This window comes from Aulonocara stuartgranti (assembly GCF_965226115.1).
Source record: "Aulonocara stuartgranti genome assembly, chromosome: 22".
In the NCBI taxonomy this organism is placed as follows: domain Eukaryota; kingdom Metazoa; phylum Chordata; class Actinopteri; order Cichliformes; family Cichlidae; genus Aulonocara; species Aulonocara stuartgranti.
In genome coordinates this window covers 32,444,646-32,458,511 of record NC_138957.1, presented here as the reverse complement: position 1 = coordinate 32,458,511, position 13,866 = coordinate 32,444,646, and the positions used below count along the sequence as shown (strand labels likewise).

At 40.2% G+C, this 13,866-nt stretch overlaps 1 protein-coding gene across 1 annotated transcript; it reads right to left on the bottom strand.

Annotated features, from left to right (window-relative positions):
* Positions 1–5,296: 5,296 nt before the first annotated feature.
* On the bottom strand, positions 5,297–7,608 carry LOC309699227 (major histocompatibility complex class I-related gene protein-like). The gene is made up of 4 exons (XM_082522174.1): positions 7,418–7,608; positions 6,444–6,704; positions 6,044–6,322; positions 5,297–5,928 (listed from the first exon to the last, which is right to left on the bottom strand). The coding sequence occupies exons 1-4, from the start codon at positions 7,602–7,604 to the stop codon at positions 5,600–5,602; spliced, it is 1,056 nt and encodes a 351-aa protein (XP_082378300.1). The 5' UTR covers positions 7,605–7,608; the 3' UTR covers positions 5,297–5,599.
* Positions 7,609–13,866: the final 6,258 nt, after the last annotated feature.

Genomic DNA, 13,866 nt, shown 5'->3' with positions numbered 1-13,866 from the left:
AGATGATATAAGCTGTAAAATCAGCAAACAAAACTCTCAAAAGTGGCCCGGCTGTAGTAGGTCTCGACCTCCCGTTAGCTTCGAGATGGTGGGTGTCAGATCTCCGAAAACGTCGGAGCACTTTTGCAAATATGTGATGTCTTGTAAACCGAGCAGATATCTGACGTTTACACAACTACATTCACGCCTCAAAATAGCTTAAAAGTGTATTTTGTGACCCAGAAAGAGTAATATTACAACTAAGTAGCTGCCACCATTGTTGGAATGCAACTTTTGCAAGATATCGCAAAAGTCCGTCTTAATTTTTTTTTCTCCCATGTCCCCTGCGGGGCTCCGTAGTATCGGCGGCTCACCCACATGTTGCAAAAAGGGCAGTGGGCTCGGTACTGAAGCACTCATCCTCGTCGCCAATTTGTTAAGTTTGTAATTAGGTCTTTAGGCGACGTCTGGGTTCAGCACTTTATTTCAGGCTTTACAGCGGCACTCCATCTTTTCTCTCACCTGCTTTCTTCTTCTCCCCTCTCTCTTACCAGCCTCATTAGCGGCACCCCTGGTCTGACAGGGTAACATCGTGTAATAATTTGCCTCCTTTGTTATAGAACCTTGTCATGCAACACAGAGCACCTGTATAAAAAAGCCCAAAGCCGACTGTACTTCCTCAGGAGGCTGAGGTCTTTTAACATCTGCAGGAAGCTCCTGAGGATGCTTTACCAGTCGGTGGTTGCTGGAGTACTTTTCTATGCTCTGGTGTGCTGGGAGAGCAGCACAGCAAAGAAGGACTCATCCAGGCTGGAAAAACTGATCAGGAAGGCTGGCTCTGTGGTCGACATGAAGCTGGACACTTTGGTGACAGTTGCAGAGAAAAGGACACTAAAGAAATTGCTAGACAAGAAATGCCACCCCACACCATTACTGACCCACTGCCAAACTGGTCATGCTGGAGGATGTCGCAGGCAGCAGAACGTTCTCCACGGCGTCTCCAGACTCTGTCACTTCTCTCACATGTGCTCAGTGTGAACCTGCTTTCATCTGTGAAGAGCACAGGGTTGTTGCCCTCCTACGACTTCCTCCACATCTCCTGATGCACTGGCCTGTCTCCTGCTAGCGCCTCCATGCTCTGGACACTACACTGACAGACACAGCAAACCTTGCCACAGCTCACATTGATGTGCCATCCTGGATGAGCTGCGCTACCTGAGCCACTTGTGTGGGTTGTAGACTCCATCTCATGCTACCACTAGAGTGAAATCACCGCCAGCATTTAAAGGTGACCAAAACATCAGGCAGAAAGCATCGGTACAGAGAGTGGTCTGTGGTCACTACCTGCAGAACCACTCCTTTATTGAGGAAGTCTTGATACTTGCCTATAATTTCCACCTTTTTTCTATTCCATTTGCACAACAGCATGTGAAGTTGATTGTCAGTGTTGCTTCCTAAGTGGGCAGTTTGATTTCACAGAAGTGACTGACTTGGAGTTATATTGTGTTGTTTAGTTGTCCCCTTTATTTTTTGAGCAGTGTATATATTTCCACTAAATTAGATTTTTTATTTTTTTATTATTATTATTATTTTTTTGTGGTATTGAGAAACCTCTATGACAACAGCTCAGCAGATCAGATGGATCCTGAATCTCACTCAAATTCACTCAAATTCACTTTACATTAAATATGAACTTTCTGCAATTTCTGATATTATTTGTGTGTATTTGCATTAAAGTTAACCTATTTGAGACACAGGTTTTAATAAAGAAAATTACTGGTCAAATAATGTTCAGATAGTGCCTAATCGTTGTCGTAATCAATGGGGCTTTACATAAATTTTGTCAAATTTGGTGTACGTGTTGGGTCTTGCATCTCTCAACTTTCTCTTCACAATATCCCACAGATTCTCTATGGGGTTCAGGTCAGGAGAGTTGGCAGGCCAATTGAGCACAGTAATACCATGGTCAGTAAACCATTTACCAGTGGTTTTGGCACTGTGAGCAGGTGCCAGGTCGTGCTGAAAAATGAAATCTTCATCTCCATAAAGCTTTTCAGCAGATGGAAGCATGAAATGCTCCAAAATCTCCTGATAGCTAGCTGCATTGACCCTGCCCTTGATTAAACACAGTGGACCAACACCAGCAGCTGACATGGCACCCCAGACCATCACTGACTGTGGGTACTTGACACTGGACTTCAGGCATTTTGGCATTTCCCTCTCCCCAGTCTTCCTCCAGACTCTGGCACCTTGATTTCCGAATGACATACAAAAGTTGCTTTCATCCGAAAAAAGTACTTTGGACCACTGAGCAACAGTCCAGTGCTGCTTCTCTGTAGCCCAGGTCAGAAGCTTCTGCCGCTGTTTCTGGTTCAAAAGTGGCTTGACCTGGGGAATGCGGCACCTGTAGCCCATTTCCGGCACACGCCTGTACACGGTGGCTCTGGATGTTTCTACTCCAGACTCAGTCCACTGCTTCCGCAGGTCCCCCAAGGTCTGGAATCGGTCCTTCTCCACAATCTTCCTCAGGGTCCGGTCACCTCTTCTTGTTGTGCAGCGTTTTCTTAAAACAATGAAAGGCTTGAACTACTTCAGTTGTGTGTAATGAATCTAAAATATATGAAAGTCTAATGTTTATCAGTACCTTGCAGAAAATAATGAACTGTATCACAATATGCTAATTTTTTTGAGAAGGACCTGTATATGAAACACTCATGAGGTAGCTATGAACTGTTTGACAGTTTAGCAGCAGTAATGGCAAAGGATCACATACACGTATTATTAATTTTATTGTTAAGTTAAGTTACTGTGTTGTGTTGTGTTGTACATAGTGCCAATGTGGGACAGTTTTCCCATTTTATTGTAGTATTGTACTATGTATGAGTGTGCAATGACAATAAAGAGTTATCATATCTTATCTGTCTCCTGTTTACAACTCAAAAACATGAAGTACCACAAAAGCTGCATTCACAGAATACTTTAATATAAGAGGTTTAAATCTCTTAGTGCTATGTACTCTCTGTCACCGTCTATGGAAGTAATTCTATGGAATTAATGAACCCGTGGAAACGAAACTTGACTTAAGTGAGGATAAGCTGTTTATTCAAAAACTGGTGAGCAATACAAAGCAAAAGGCAAGAGGAAACTAAGGCTAAACTAACTGGACTAAACACTGGAATATCATGACATGACAACATGAACCCTGGATATGAACCACTTAAACACGATTACCTGAACATGACACATAAATAACATAACCTGACAATGAACAAAGGAAAACTCACGCACTTAAAACACAGAGGGGTGACGAGGGAAGTAGAAACACATGGGAACAAAGCTGGGACGAACAGACATAACGAACCAGGGGAAACAAAACTAAACACAATGAACACAAAACGAGAGACTGTCAAAATAAAACACACAGCAAGACACAGGCAGGAACATTAGAAGAGGATTGACTGGGGAGACAGAGGAAGGAAACACAAAGAGGGAAGGGAGACAAGTCATGGAGGGAAAGAGAGAGAGCTGGAGAAAGAAGGAGAGATGCAAAACGGGCTGTGAAGAACATACATAAATACACACGAGAGACAGGGGTAACATGGAAACACAAGGGAGGCAACATTAAATAGAAAAGGGAAACAAGACGCAAGGACATACACACCCACAGACCGAGAGAAAGCGAGGGACACAGGACAACGACACAAAGGAAACCTCAAAAACAAGAAATTAAACTGAGATCACAGGAAAACTTTGCAGCAATAACAAGAATAAATTCAGGACTGACTAGTGAAACTTAAATCATAATAGCACAGAAATACTCAAACAAAATAAACTCAGTCCAAGACCCAGAACCTTGACAATATCAGGAATCTGTATGCTCCCAAAGCCAGAAGGCAATTTACAACATTCAGAGTGAGAAAACTATGAATCCATTTAAATCAGTGATAGATAGAAATGTTCAAATTCTGAAGATTTAAAAAATACAACAAAAAAAAAAACATCAGAGAACATTTTTATTAGAGCATCAAAGCAGAGCTCACATCTGAAGCAACATTGTTTACTTAACCGAAATAAAAAGTATATGAACTATTTTTAATCAAAATAAAATTTAGAATTAAAATAAAAGAAACACAAATAAATATATAAAATTAATAGGAACAAAATCTAATTGTAATGTTTCAACCAACTGTTGCCAAGTCTTTGTTCATAGGGGGTCATGCGATTCAGTGCATCTTCAATCTGGAGAATTTTCATACAACTTTATAATGAAATAATAAAATGACAAAATTTCATTTCCAAATGAGAGTCTGTTGCTGTCATCCTTCAGATATTTTAGTGTCATTTGGAAAATACCACATGCTTTGTACGATTCCAATTTCTCAATAAAATTACACACTTCAGTTCTACCAAACAGTCATCATCAGATACATATCTATCAATAAAGTTAGTTTTGCTTTGTAGAAGACTTGTGATACTGCTGCATCGATACTATGACTACATACTGAAGCAAAATAAAATCACAAATGCATGAAATGTACACACAGGAGCTGCATACAGATGTCTGACCATGCACTAATTTACAACAAGTGCAGCAGAATGTGATCATTACCTGTGCCTAATTGATTCACTGGTGTTTTTAACATATGTATTTGAAACACTGAGGCGACAGCAGCAGCTGGAGGAAAGTCATACAGAGAGCGGAGTGAAGAACTTCTTAGGACACTCAGCTTTGTGGATTTAGTCTCTCAGACTGCTCAGAGCCATCGTCAAGAGCTGGAAGATCAAAAGCATACAGTTTACACATATTTTAGCCTTTTCAAGGGTGTAATTTCTAGTGATTATTGAATACATGGCCTTTGCTTCCCAGCTATGAAAGTGAGAGGGAGATCAGGGCTGTTCAAGTGATCAGATCATGTGAAACAAAAAAGAACAAGTCTGTACTTTGTTTTACAATTAAATAATGCATATTATATCTCTAATAAATGTTCTACATTACTTACAGGATGTAGAACATTTAGCTGAAACAAACTAAAATCAACCATATCTGTTGTAATTTTGTGTCAATTTCCTTTTTACTTTATTTCCTTCTCACCTCATCCTTCTACTGCCCTATAATCATTTTACTTGACATGAACTTGAACTAAACTTTAGATTTCTCACATTTTTTATTTATGTAGGTCAAAAATGTCACAGCTGTGATGATGGTGAAAGCTAGAACAATCACTGCAGCTGCGATGAAGGTTCCCATGTCAGTAGGCTTTTCTGTTGAACAAAATATGACAACACTTATAATACTGAACCAAAATGTGTGCAGTTACTAAAGAATAAGTGGAGAGAAAATCAAGGACCCGATAGTTGATGAGTCTAACATCGCTAAATGTCACACAAAGCCATCAAAACTTCATTACTTAAGCATTAGTTACGCGCCTTGTGCACTCTAAAGTAGTGATACACCATAATGCAAATGGTACTTCATTACTTTAACCCAGTTTGAGATGCCATTTTTACGCCAGACTTATGCTACACTTGTAAAGACTTGTCTTTATTGATCAATAAGAATGGAATTAAATTTGACAACTAAACTGTTTAGTTAACAACTTCATAATATCAAACTCAGTTTTCAAACCCTGCAGGATCCAGTCTTACTCCAGTTGGTCCTGATCGCTGTTTTGTCCAGTTTGGTGATCATGTCCTCGTTCACACCAGAGAGCTGAAACACACAGTCGTACCTCTGCCAATCTTCAGGTGTGACTGATGAAAGTTTCAAATCAACACTCAACTGGAAGGTCCCATCATTGTTGGGGAGGATCTCTCCGGCATCTACACCTTCATGAAGCTCCTCTCCATCTTTCCTCCAGAACATCAAACCTCTGTCAGGATAGAAACCTGTAGCGTGGCAGCTGATTGGAGAGGAGGGAGTCTTCTGGAGGAGAGACACTGAGGGAAGAACTGGAGAGAGATTGGCAGTTGTCACATTCTTTTTTGAATTTTATTTTACTTTTAATGCAAGAAATCCATATTAACTTTCTATTCTATTATGTTTCATCAGATTGTGTAATCCTACCTGCTGTCTGCAGAAAGCTCCTGCCATACTGCAAATACTCCTTTAAAAACTCAGGGCACCGATGACCTAAAAAGTTTTTGTTTAATTCTAATCGAGTTTTTTGAGCATCCCATCTCAGTTTGGTGAGGACAGCCTGTGGTTTTGGAGTGATCCATGTCAGTGTCTGCAGGTCCAATGCTAGAAGGTCTTCTCCATCATAACTGTACAGATTGAACCCATTAATCTCACCAGTCTCATTATTCCACTCACAGCCATTCATCCTCTGGATGATATGAACACCTGAAAAGAGAGAAAGTAACAGTAACTGTGGTAAAGCAGTACAATGTCAGCACAGCATAGTGAAACTGCACCTTTGGGACAAATCAACATTAGAAAAGTAACAAGTGAAACAAATCAGTACCTTCAGTTTGGTTCAAACGTTGCCTCAAAGTCTTAATTGTAGCCTTAAAGAAGTGATGACTGTCATTAGATTGTAAACTATACCACTCCAGGTGCTGAGGATGATCCTCAAAGAATTTAATCCAGTCTTTCTTTAGCTCTGCTCCTCTTACACTGTTGAAGTCACCTATCTTAACTTCATCAACAAGTGCACCAGCCACAAACTCTGGGATACTCTGGACTCCAGAGGTTTCAGTGGAGAAAAACTTCAGGGAGTGTTTTACTGTAAAATTGGCAGGACAAAATCAGATGACATTTGTATTATATAATTTCTGTACCATTTAAGAAGGTTAAATAAAAACTAAAACTTGGTTCAGATTCATCATTTTAATTAATTAAATTAACACCTTTAAATCTCAATCTTGAGTGAGAGAATGGCCATTCAACAGGGTGTGTGTGCAATGAAGTTAAAGCTGAATGCTCTTTCATATGTGCACCTTTTAAATGACCCAAAAGTGATATTGCTAAAACATGTAATGAACACATAAAAGAAAAGAAACATTTTCACCACATTGTGTAAGTTAAAAGGATAAAATAGAAAATAAAAGATCAAGTAACCTGCTTTTAGAATAAGTTAATATTTTTTAAATAACTTAACTGTGTGTATAATGTTCTGTAACACTCTGTAGTGCTTTCCTTTCAGCTACAGTCCAGTTTGTGAAAAACACAAGGATGTCACAAGAGAGGATACTTTGAACAAAAGATCTGTAAAAGCATAGCCACAGCTGCTGATCTAAAATTTCTCTTCTATATGCTTAAATATCTCCCTGTGTCTTTTTGACGAGTTAGGTGTTGTTAGTAGTCCATGTCAGGCGTAAAATGGCGACAGCTCATAGCAAAACTAAAAGACCAAATCTCTTACAATGCAATTTGCTGTAAGTCAAGAGAAATATTTTTAAATAAAAACTTAAATAAACTTTGAATAAAATATCTTACCTGGAGATGCAGCAGGAGAACAGAGGAGTAATATAAGCACACACTTCATCTTTTTTTCCATTTTCACATTCACTAAAACAAGAAAAACAACAGACAAAAACAACTGCAAGTGGTTGCGTGACTTGTTCAAGTTCTGTTTTCTGTTAGGCTGGGGCGAAGTTGTCTGAGTCAGAAAAAAATTAAACATTAAACCGACTGTGTGCCTCCAACAGTCTCTCTGTTTTTACCATGGCATGCACACTGGATTCCACCTGAAAGCATAACAAGGACACAAGACAGGACACAAACTCTGGTTTCAGATACTTTAGACAGATTTATTTTTATATAAATACTACTTCTGCTGCTTCAATTGAGTTGCAAAAGTCAGCTTGGTTAATAAGAAAAAGAAAAAAAACTGCAAAAATGTTAAACATTATTATTTAGTAAAACTACATCCCCTATATACTGCAGGTTTCAGGCAACTGAGTTACAAGTACTTATGCAAATAGATAATTTAATATGTTTTATTTCTTATAATTATAGCATCAAACTCGAAACCTGCACTGAAATTAGACTGTTTAAATGGAGCTACTTTGGATGAACAACTTAATGATAGAATTATGAGGACACACATTTGTGTTTTGGGGGATTTTTGTGGAAGTTGTTGCTATTAGTCTAAAATGAAGGCAGGCAGGTTACACAAGTCCAAGATCTTTTAATGCCAATGTGAATTTAAAGGATGCAAACTGCATGCATAACATTTTTTGTGTCATTAAATGTGTAATTCAAAGTCAGATTGATATTATGATTGTCACAAATGGTGTAGTTTTACCTAAATTATGATTCTTCCCTAAATGAACTGATTGTGAGTTTTACTCTACCTGAGCAGTCAAAGCGTTTTATACAACATGCTTCATTCACCCCTTCACACTTTCGATTTCTTTTTATGCAACATTCATATACACTATTCATATACACTATGCTCTCCACTCAACAGTACCAATGCCACATCAGCTCCACTAAGGTGCTATTGAAGGCTCTTAGGGTTCTGATGATCTTGTACAGTTCCAGGAATTCCAGGATCAATGTGTGAGCCACTGTCATAGGCTTTCTTGTAGTCCACTTAGGCAGTCTACAGGTTGGTCAGTCTAGTCTACAGTCTCGAGTGACTGCTCTACCTAGCAGGAACTGGTGTTCTCCGCTGGTGTTACTGGTTATTCCTGTCTTGGCCCCACTCATGTATTGAGCTATGTGTCTATTCACCAAATACACTTTATTTACAGCATAAAAATACCCTGATCAGGGAAGAGAATGATTCAAAACAAAACCTAAAGACCCAAAGGTCCCAATCGGGCTCCGCCACACTTCTTGGCTGTTAATGACCTTGTAGTACCATGTCACCCTATTAGAGCACTTCGCTCTCGCTCTGCAGGCCTACTTGTTGTTCCTAGAGTATTTAAAAGTAGAATGGGAGGCAGAGCTTTCAGTTTTCAGGCCCCTCTTCTGTGGAACCAGCTTCCAGTTTGGATTCGGGAGACAGACACTATCTCTACTTTCAAGATTAGGCTTTATATTGTACAGTATATATATATATATATATATATATATATATATATATATATATATATACTGTACAATATAAAGCGCCTTGAGGCAACTGTTGTTGTGATTTGGCGCTATACAGGGAGTGCAGAATTATTAGGCAAGTTGTATTTTTGAGGAATAATTTTATTATTGAACAACAACCATGTTCTCAATGAACCCAAAAAACTCATTAATATCAAAGCTGAATGTTTTTGGAAGTAGTTTTTAGTTTGTTTTTAGTTTTAGCTATTTTAGGGGGATATCTGTGTGTGCAGGTGACTATTACTGTGCATAATTATTAGGCAACTTAACAAAAAACAAATATATACCCATTTCAATTATTTATTTTTACCAGTGAAACCAATATAACATCTCCACATTCACAAATATACATTTCTGACATTCAAAAACAAAACAAAAACAAATCAGCGACCAATATAGCCACCTTTCTTTGCAAGGACACTCAAAAGCCTGCCATCCATGGATTCTGTCAGTGTTTTGATCTGTTCACCATCAACATTGCGTGCAGCAGCAACCACAGCCTCCCAGACACTGTTCAGAGAGGTGTACTGTTTTCCCTCCTTGTAAATCTCACATTTGATGATGGACCACAGGTTCTCAATGGGGTTCAGATCAGGTGAACAAGGAGGCCATGTCATTAGTTTTTCTTCTTTTATACCCTTTCTTGCCAGCAACGCTGTGGAGTACTTGGACGCGTGTGATGGAGCATTGTCCTGCATGGAAATCATGTTTTTCTTGAAGGATGCAGACTTCTTCCTGTACCACTGCTTGAAGAAGGTGTCTTCCAGAAACTGGCAGTAGGACTGGGAGTTGAGCTTGACTCCATCCTCAACCCGAAAAGGCCCCACAAGCTCATCTTTGATGATACCAGCCCAAACCAGTACTCCACCTCCACCTTGCTGGCGTCTGAGTCGGACTGGAGCTCTCTGCCCTTTACCAATCCAGCCACGGGCCCATCCATCTGGCCCATCAAGACTCACTCTCATTTCATCAGTCCATAAAACCTTAGAAAAATCAGTCTTGAGATATTTCTTGGCCCAGTCTTGACGTTTCAGCTTGTGTGTCTTGTTCAGTGGTGGTCGTCTTTCAGCCTTTTTTACCTTGGCCATGTCTCTGAGTATTGCACACCTTGTGCTTTTGGGCACTCCAGTGATGTTGCAGCTCTGAAATATGGCCAAACTGGTGGCAAGTGGCATCTTGGCAGCTGCACGCTTGACTTTTCTCAGTTCATGGGCAGTTATTTTGCGCCTTGGTTTTTCCACACGCTTCTTGCGACCCTGTTGACTATTTTGAATGAAACGCTTGATTGTTCGATGATCACGCTTCAGAAGCTTTGCAATTTTGAGACTGCTGCATCCCTCTGCAAGATATCTCACTATTTTTGACTTTTCTGAGCCTGTCAAGTCCTTCTTTTGACCCATTTTGCCAAAGGAAAGGACGTTGCCTAATAATTATGCACACCTGATATAGGGTGTTGATGTCATTAGACCACACCCCTTCTCATTACAGAGATGCACATCACCTAATATGCTTAATTGGTAGTAGGCTTTCGAGCCTATACAGCTTGGAGTAAGACAACGTGCATGAAGAGGATGATGTGGACAAAATACTCATTTGCCTAATAATTCTGCACTCCCTGTATAAATACAACTGAGTTGAATTGAATTTTAGATACAAACTGAAGACATCAGATATATCAAGCAAGATATATGGAATAATGCAGCGGAGAAAAACATGATAAATAACTCTAAACATGTCATAGTCCTGGGTCGGTGACCCAGTGTTTTCTGTTTTGTATCATTAATCTTTGATTTCTAGATGTGTCTTTGTTAGTTCTTAGGGTTTTGATTCTTAGTGTTTTGCTATTCCTAGCTTTGTCCCTCCCCCGGTGCTCCGTTCATGTCCCTGAGTTTGTGTTTGTAAAACAGTTTGCGTTTTCCTGTTTTACTTTGAAGGTCTGTGTCTTGTCATGCCCATTAGGTTCAGCTGTGTGTCATTTCCTGATTACCTTGTGTGTAATCATAGTGTGTGTCTACCTATGCTCGTCATCAGTTCGTCTGTGTAACTCGGTGTATCTCTGTGTCTCTCTGCATTCTCTGTTCATCGTTCTCCATCCTCCATCCTCCATCCCATGTTTCTCCCCAAACATTATAGGTTCAGGTTTGTTTTCTAGTTTTCAGTCTAGGTTATTTCTTAGTTCCTTACTCGTCATCCTTGCCTCTGTTTGTCATCATCCACTGTAAATAAAAGCTCACGCCCATCCCTCCCTTGGTCTGCATCTTGGGTCCTCCTTTACAAACACCACACGACTGCTGCCGCAGCTGTGACAAGACATGTCTTATGACATATTTGGATTACTCAAATTAGCCACTCTTTGTTGACAGCACTACAAACCCTTGGCCTTCTCTCAGTGTGCATCATGAATGGTTTTCACTTCACGCGTGTGCCTTGTCAGGGTCATTTGTGGAATTTCTTGCCATTTTTAATGGGGTTGAGACCATCAGCTGTGTTGTACAGAAGTCAGGTTGGTACACAGCTGACAGCCCTATTTGACAACTGTTATACTGTCATATTATGGCAAGAACAAATCAGCTAGGTAAGAGAAACGACAGTCCATTGTTATTTTAAAAACTGAAGGTCAGTCAATCCAGAAAATTGCTAAAACTTTGAATGTGTCACCAAGTGCAGTCACAAAAACCATCAAGTGCTACGATGAAACTGGCTCACATGAGGACCGCCCCAGGAAAGGTAGACCAAGACCTCTGCTGCTGAGGATAAATTCATCCGAGTCACCAGCTTCAGAAATCCCAAGTTAACAGCACCTCAGATTAGAGCCCAGGTAAATGCCACACAGAGTTCCAGTAGCAGACACACCTCAACATCAACTGCTTAGAGGAGACTGTGTGAATCAGGCCTTTATGGTCAAATAACTACTGAGAAACCACGACTAAGGAAAAGCAACAGGCAGGAAAGATTTATTTGGGCCAAGAAACACAAGGAATGGACACTAGACCAGTGGAAATCTGTGCTTTGGTCTGATGAGTCCAAATTTGAGAGCTTTTGTTCCACCCGCTGTGTCTTTGTGTGACACAGAAAAGGTGAATGGATGGTCTCTACATGCATAGCTCCCGCCTCCAAGCATGGAGGAGGAGGTGTGCTGGTGACACTGTCGAGGATTTATTCAAAATTGAAGGCACACTGAAACAGCATGGCTACCACAGCATCCTGCAGCGACATGCTGTCCCATCCAGTTTGCTTTTAGTTGGACCATGATTTATTTTTCAACAGGACAATGACCCCAAACACACCTTCAGGCTGTGTAAGGGCTACTTGACTGAGAAGGAGAGTGATGGAGTCCTGTCTCCACAGTCATGAGATGGTTTGGGATGAGATGGACCGCAGAGTGAAGGCAAAAGGGGCCAACAAGTGGCTCAGCATCTCAAGCTCAAGCCCAGCATCTCTGGGAACTCCATTTCAGGTGACGACCTCATGAAGCCCATTGAGAGAATCCCAAGAGTGTGCAAAGCAGTAATCAAAGCAAAGGGTGGCTATTTTGGAGAAAATGTAAAACACATTTTGAGTTATTTCACACTTTTTTGTTTATTACATATTTCCCAGATTTTGTAGCTGCTGCTTTACCTAACGAAGTAGAGATGGCTTACCGTGACAAGAAAATGTAGCTCAGGCAAGACTGGATGAGCACCATATTAGATGATCACTGGAACAGCAGCACACAGAACTGTAAACAGATCTTTAAATCCGAAAGTAACAAGTTTCAGGAACGCTTTAACCACACTGGAGGTACGTCAGAAAAAATGTTTTTCCTGGCTTGATGTCAAACAGTTGTAGCTATACAGGTTTTTACAGAAGCACAAAGTACATTATTGGTTATCAACAGTTATGATGGAGAAGACTTTATATCTTTGGACCTGAAGACTCTAACATGGATTACTCCAGTGCCACAGACTGTTGTCACAAACCCACATAGCAAACAGGTCTGGCCCGGATCTGGTGTCAAGCCGGCACTGCTGGCTGACTTCTGGCATGGTAAGTGGTATGTCAACCAGATGTGGGCCAGACCTGGCGTAGATGGCACTGTCTATGTGATTGCATGCCACATCTGGACAGATTGTGGTTTGGTCTATGTGGTCCAGACCCATAGAAAACAGGTCTGGCCCGGATCCGGCATCAAGCTGGCACTTCTGACTGACTGGTGTCACGGCAGGGTGTATGTCAACCAGATGTGGGCCAGGTCTGGCAATGATGGCAATATTTATGTTCCTATTTTCCTATTTTAGTTAAAAGACCCAAATGCCAAGTTGCAATACTATACTGCTGTGGTAGCCAACATTTCAAATGCAGATTTGACAGGTTTGTGAGTGTACACTTTATACAAAACCTAGTTTTCTCTGAAAAGAGATTCATCATGTTGCTTTTGCACTATTATGTTCTGTCATATGTTGTTATTACATGGCTTGATTAACTTTGTGGTGTTTATGGACATCTTATCACCACTCACACATCACAAACACTATATTCTAATATCTGTTTACTTCCCACCGTCATCTTTGAAGAAAGAAACTGTAAATGGCTAAAGAGTCAGCATTCACCTGTAATGAGTCATTCACATGTGAACAATGACTCAGTGGTGATGTTTCCATTGGCTGCCTCTAACTTTATTCCAGCTTTGCTACATTTTTAAAACAGCATCCATTTGTTTTCTATTGAACAACGACATCTACAGATTTTTTAGAAATTTACTTCAAACATGTAATTTTCACTTTTGGAGTCACTGTTTTCTGATGTTTAGGTACACTGAAATTTTAAACTTGCTGTGTGGATTTCTTATACTTCTTTTTTTACTG

Bases quoted from the DNA above. Each gene is read 5' to 3' on its own strand.
- LOC309699227 (XM_082522174.1), bottom strand. From the start codon at position 7,604: ATGTTTAATTTTTTTCTGACTCAGACAACTTCGCCCCAGCCTAACAGA. The intron at 6,705-7,417 runs GTAAGATATTTT...CCAATTTTACAG, and splicing joins TTCTCCTGCTGCATCTCCAG to TAAAACACTCCCTGAAGTTT. The intron at 6,323-6,443 runs GTACTGATTTGT...CTCTCTTTTCAG, and splicing joins ACGTTTGAACCAAACTGAAG to GTGTTCATATCATCCAGAGG.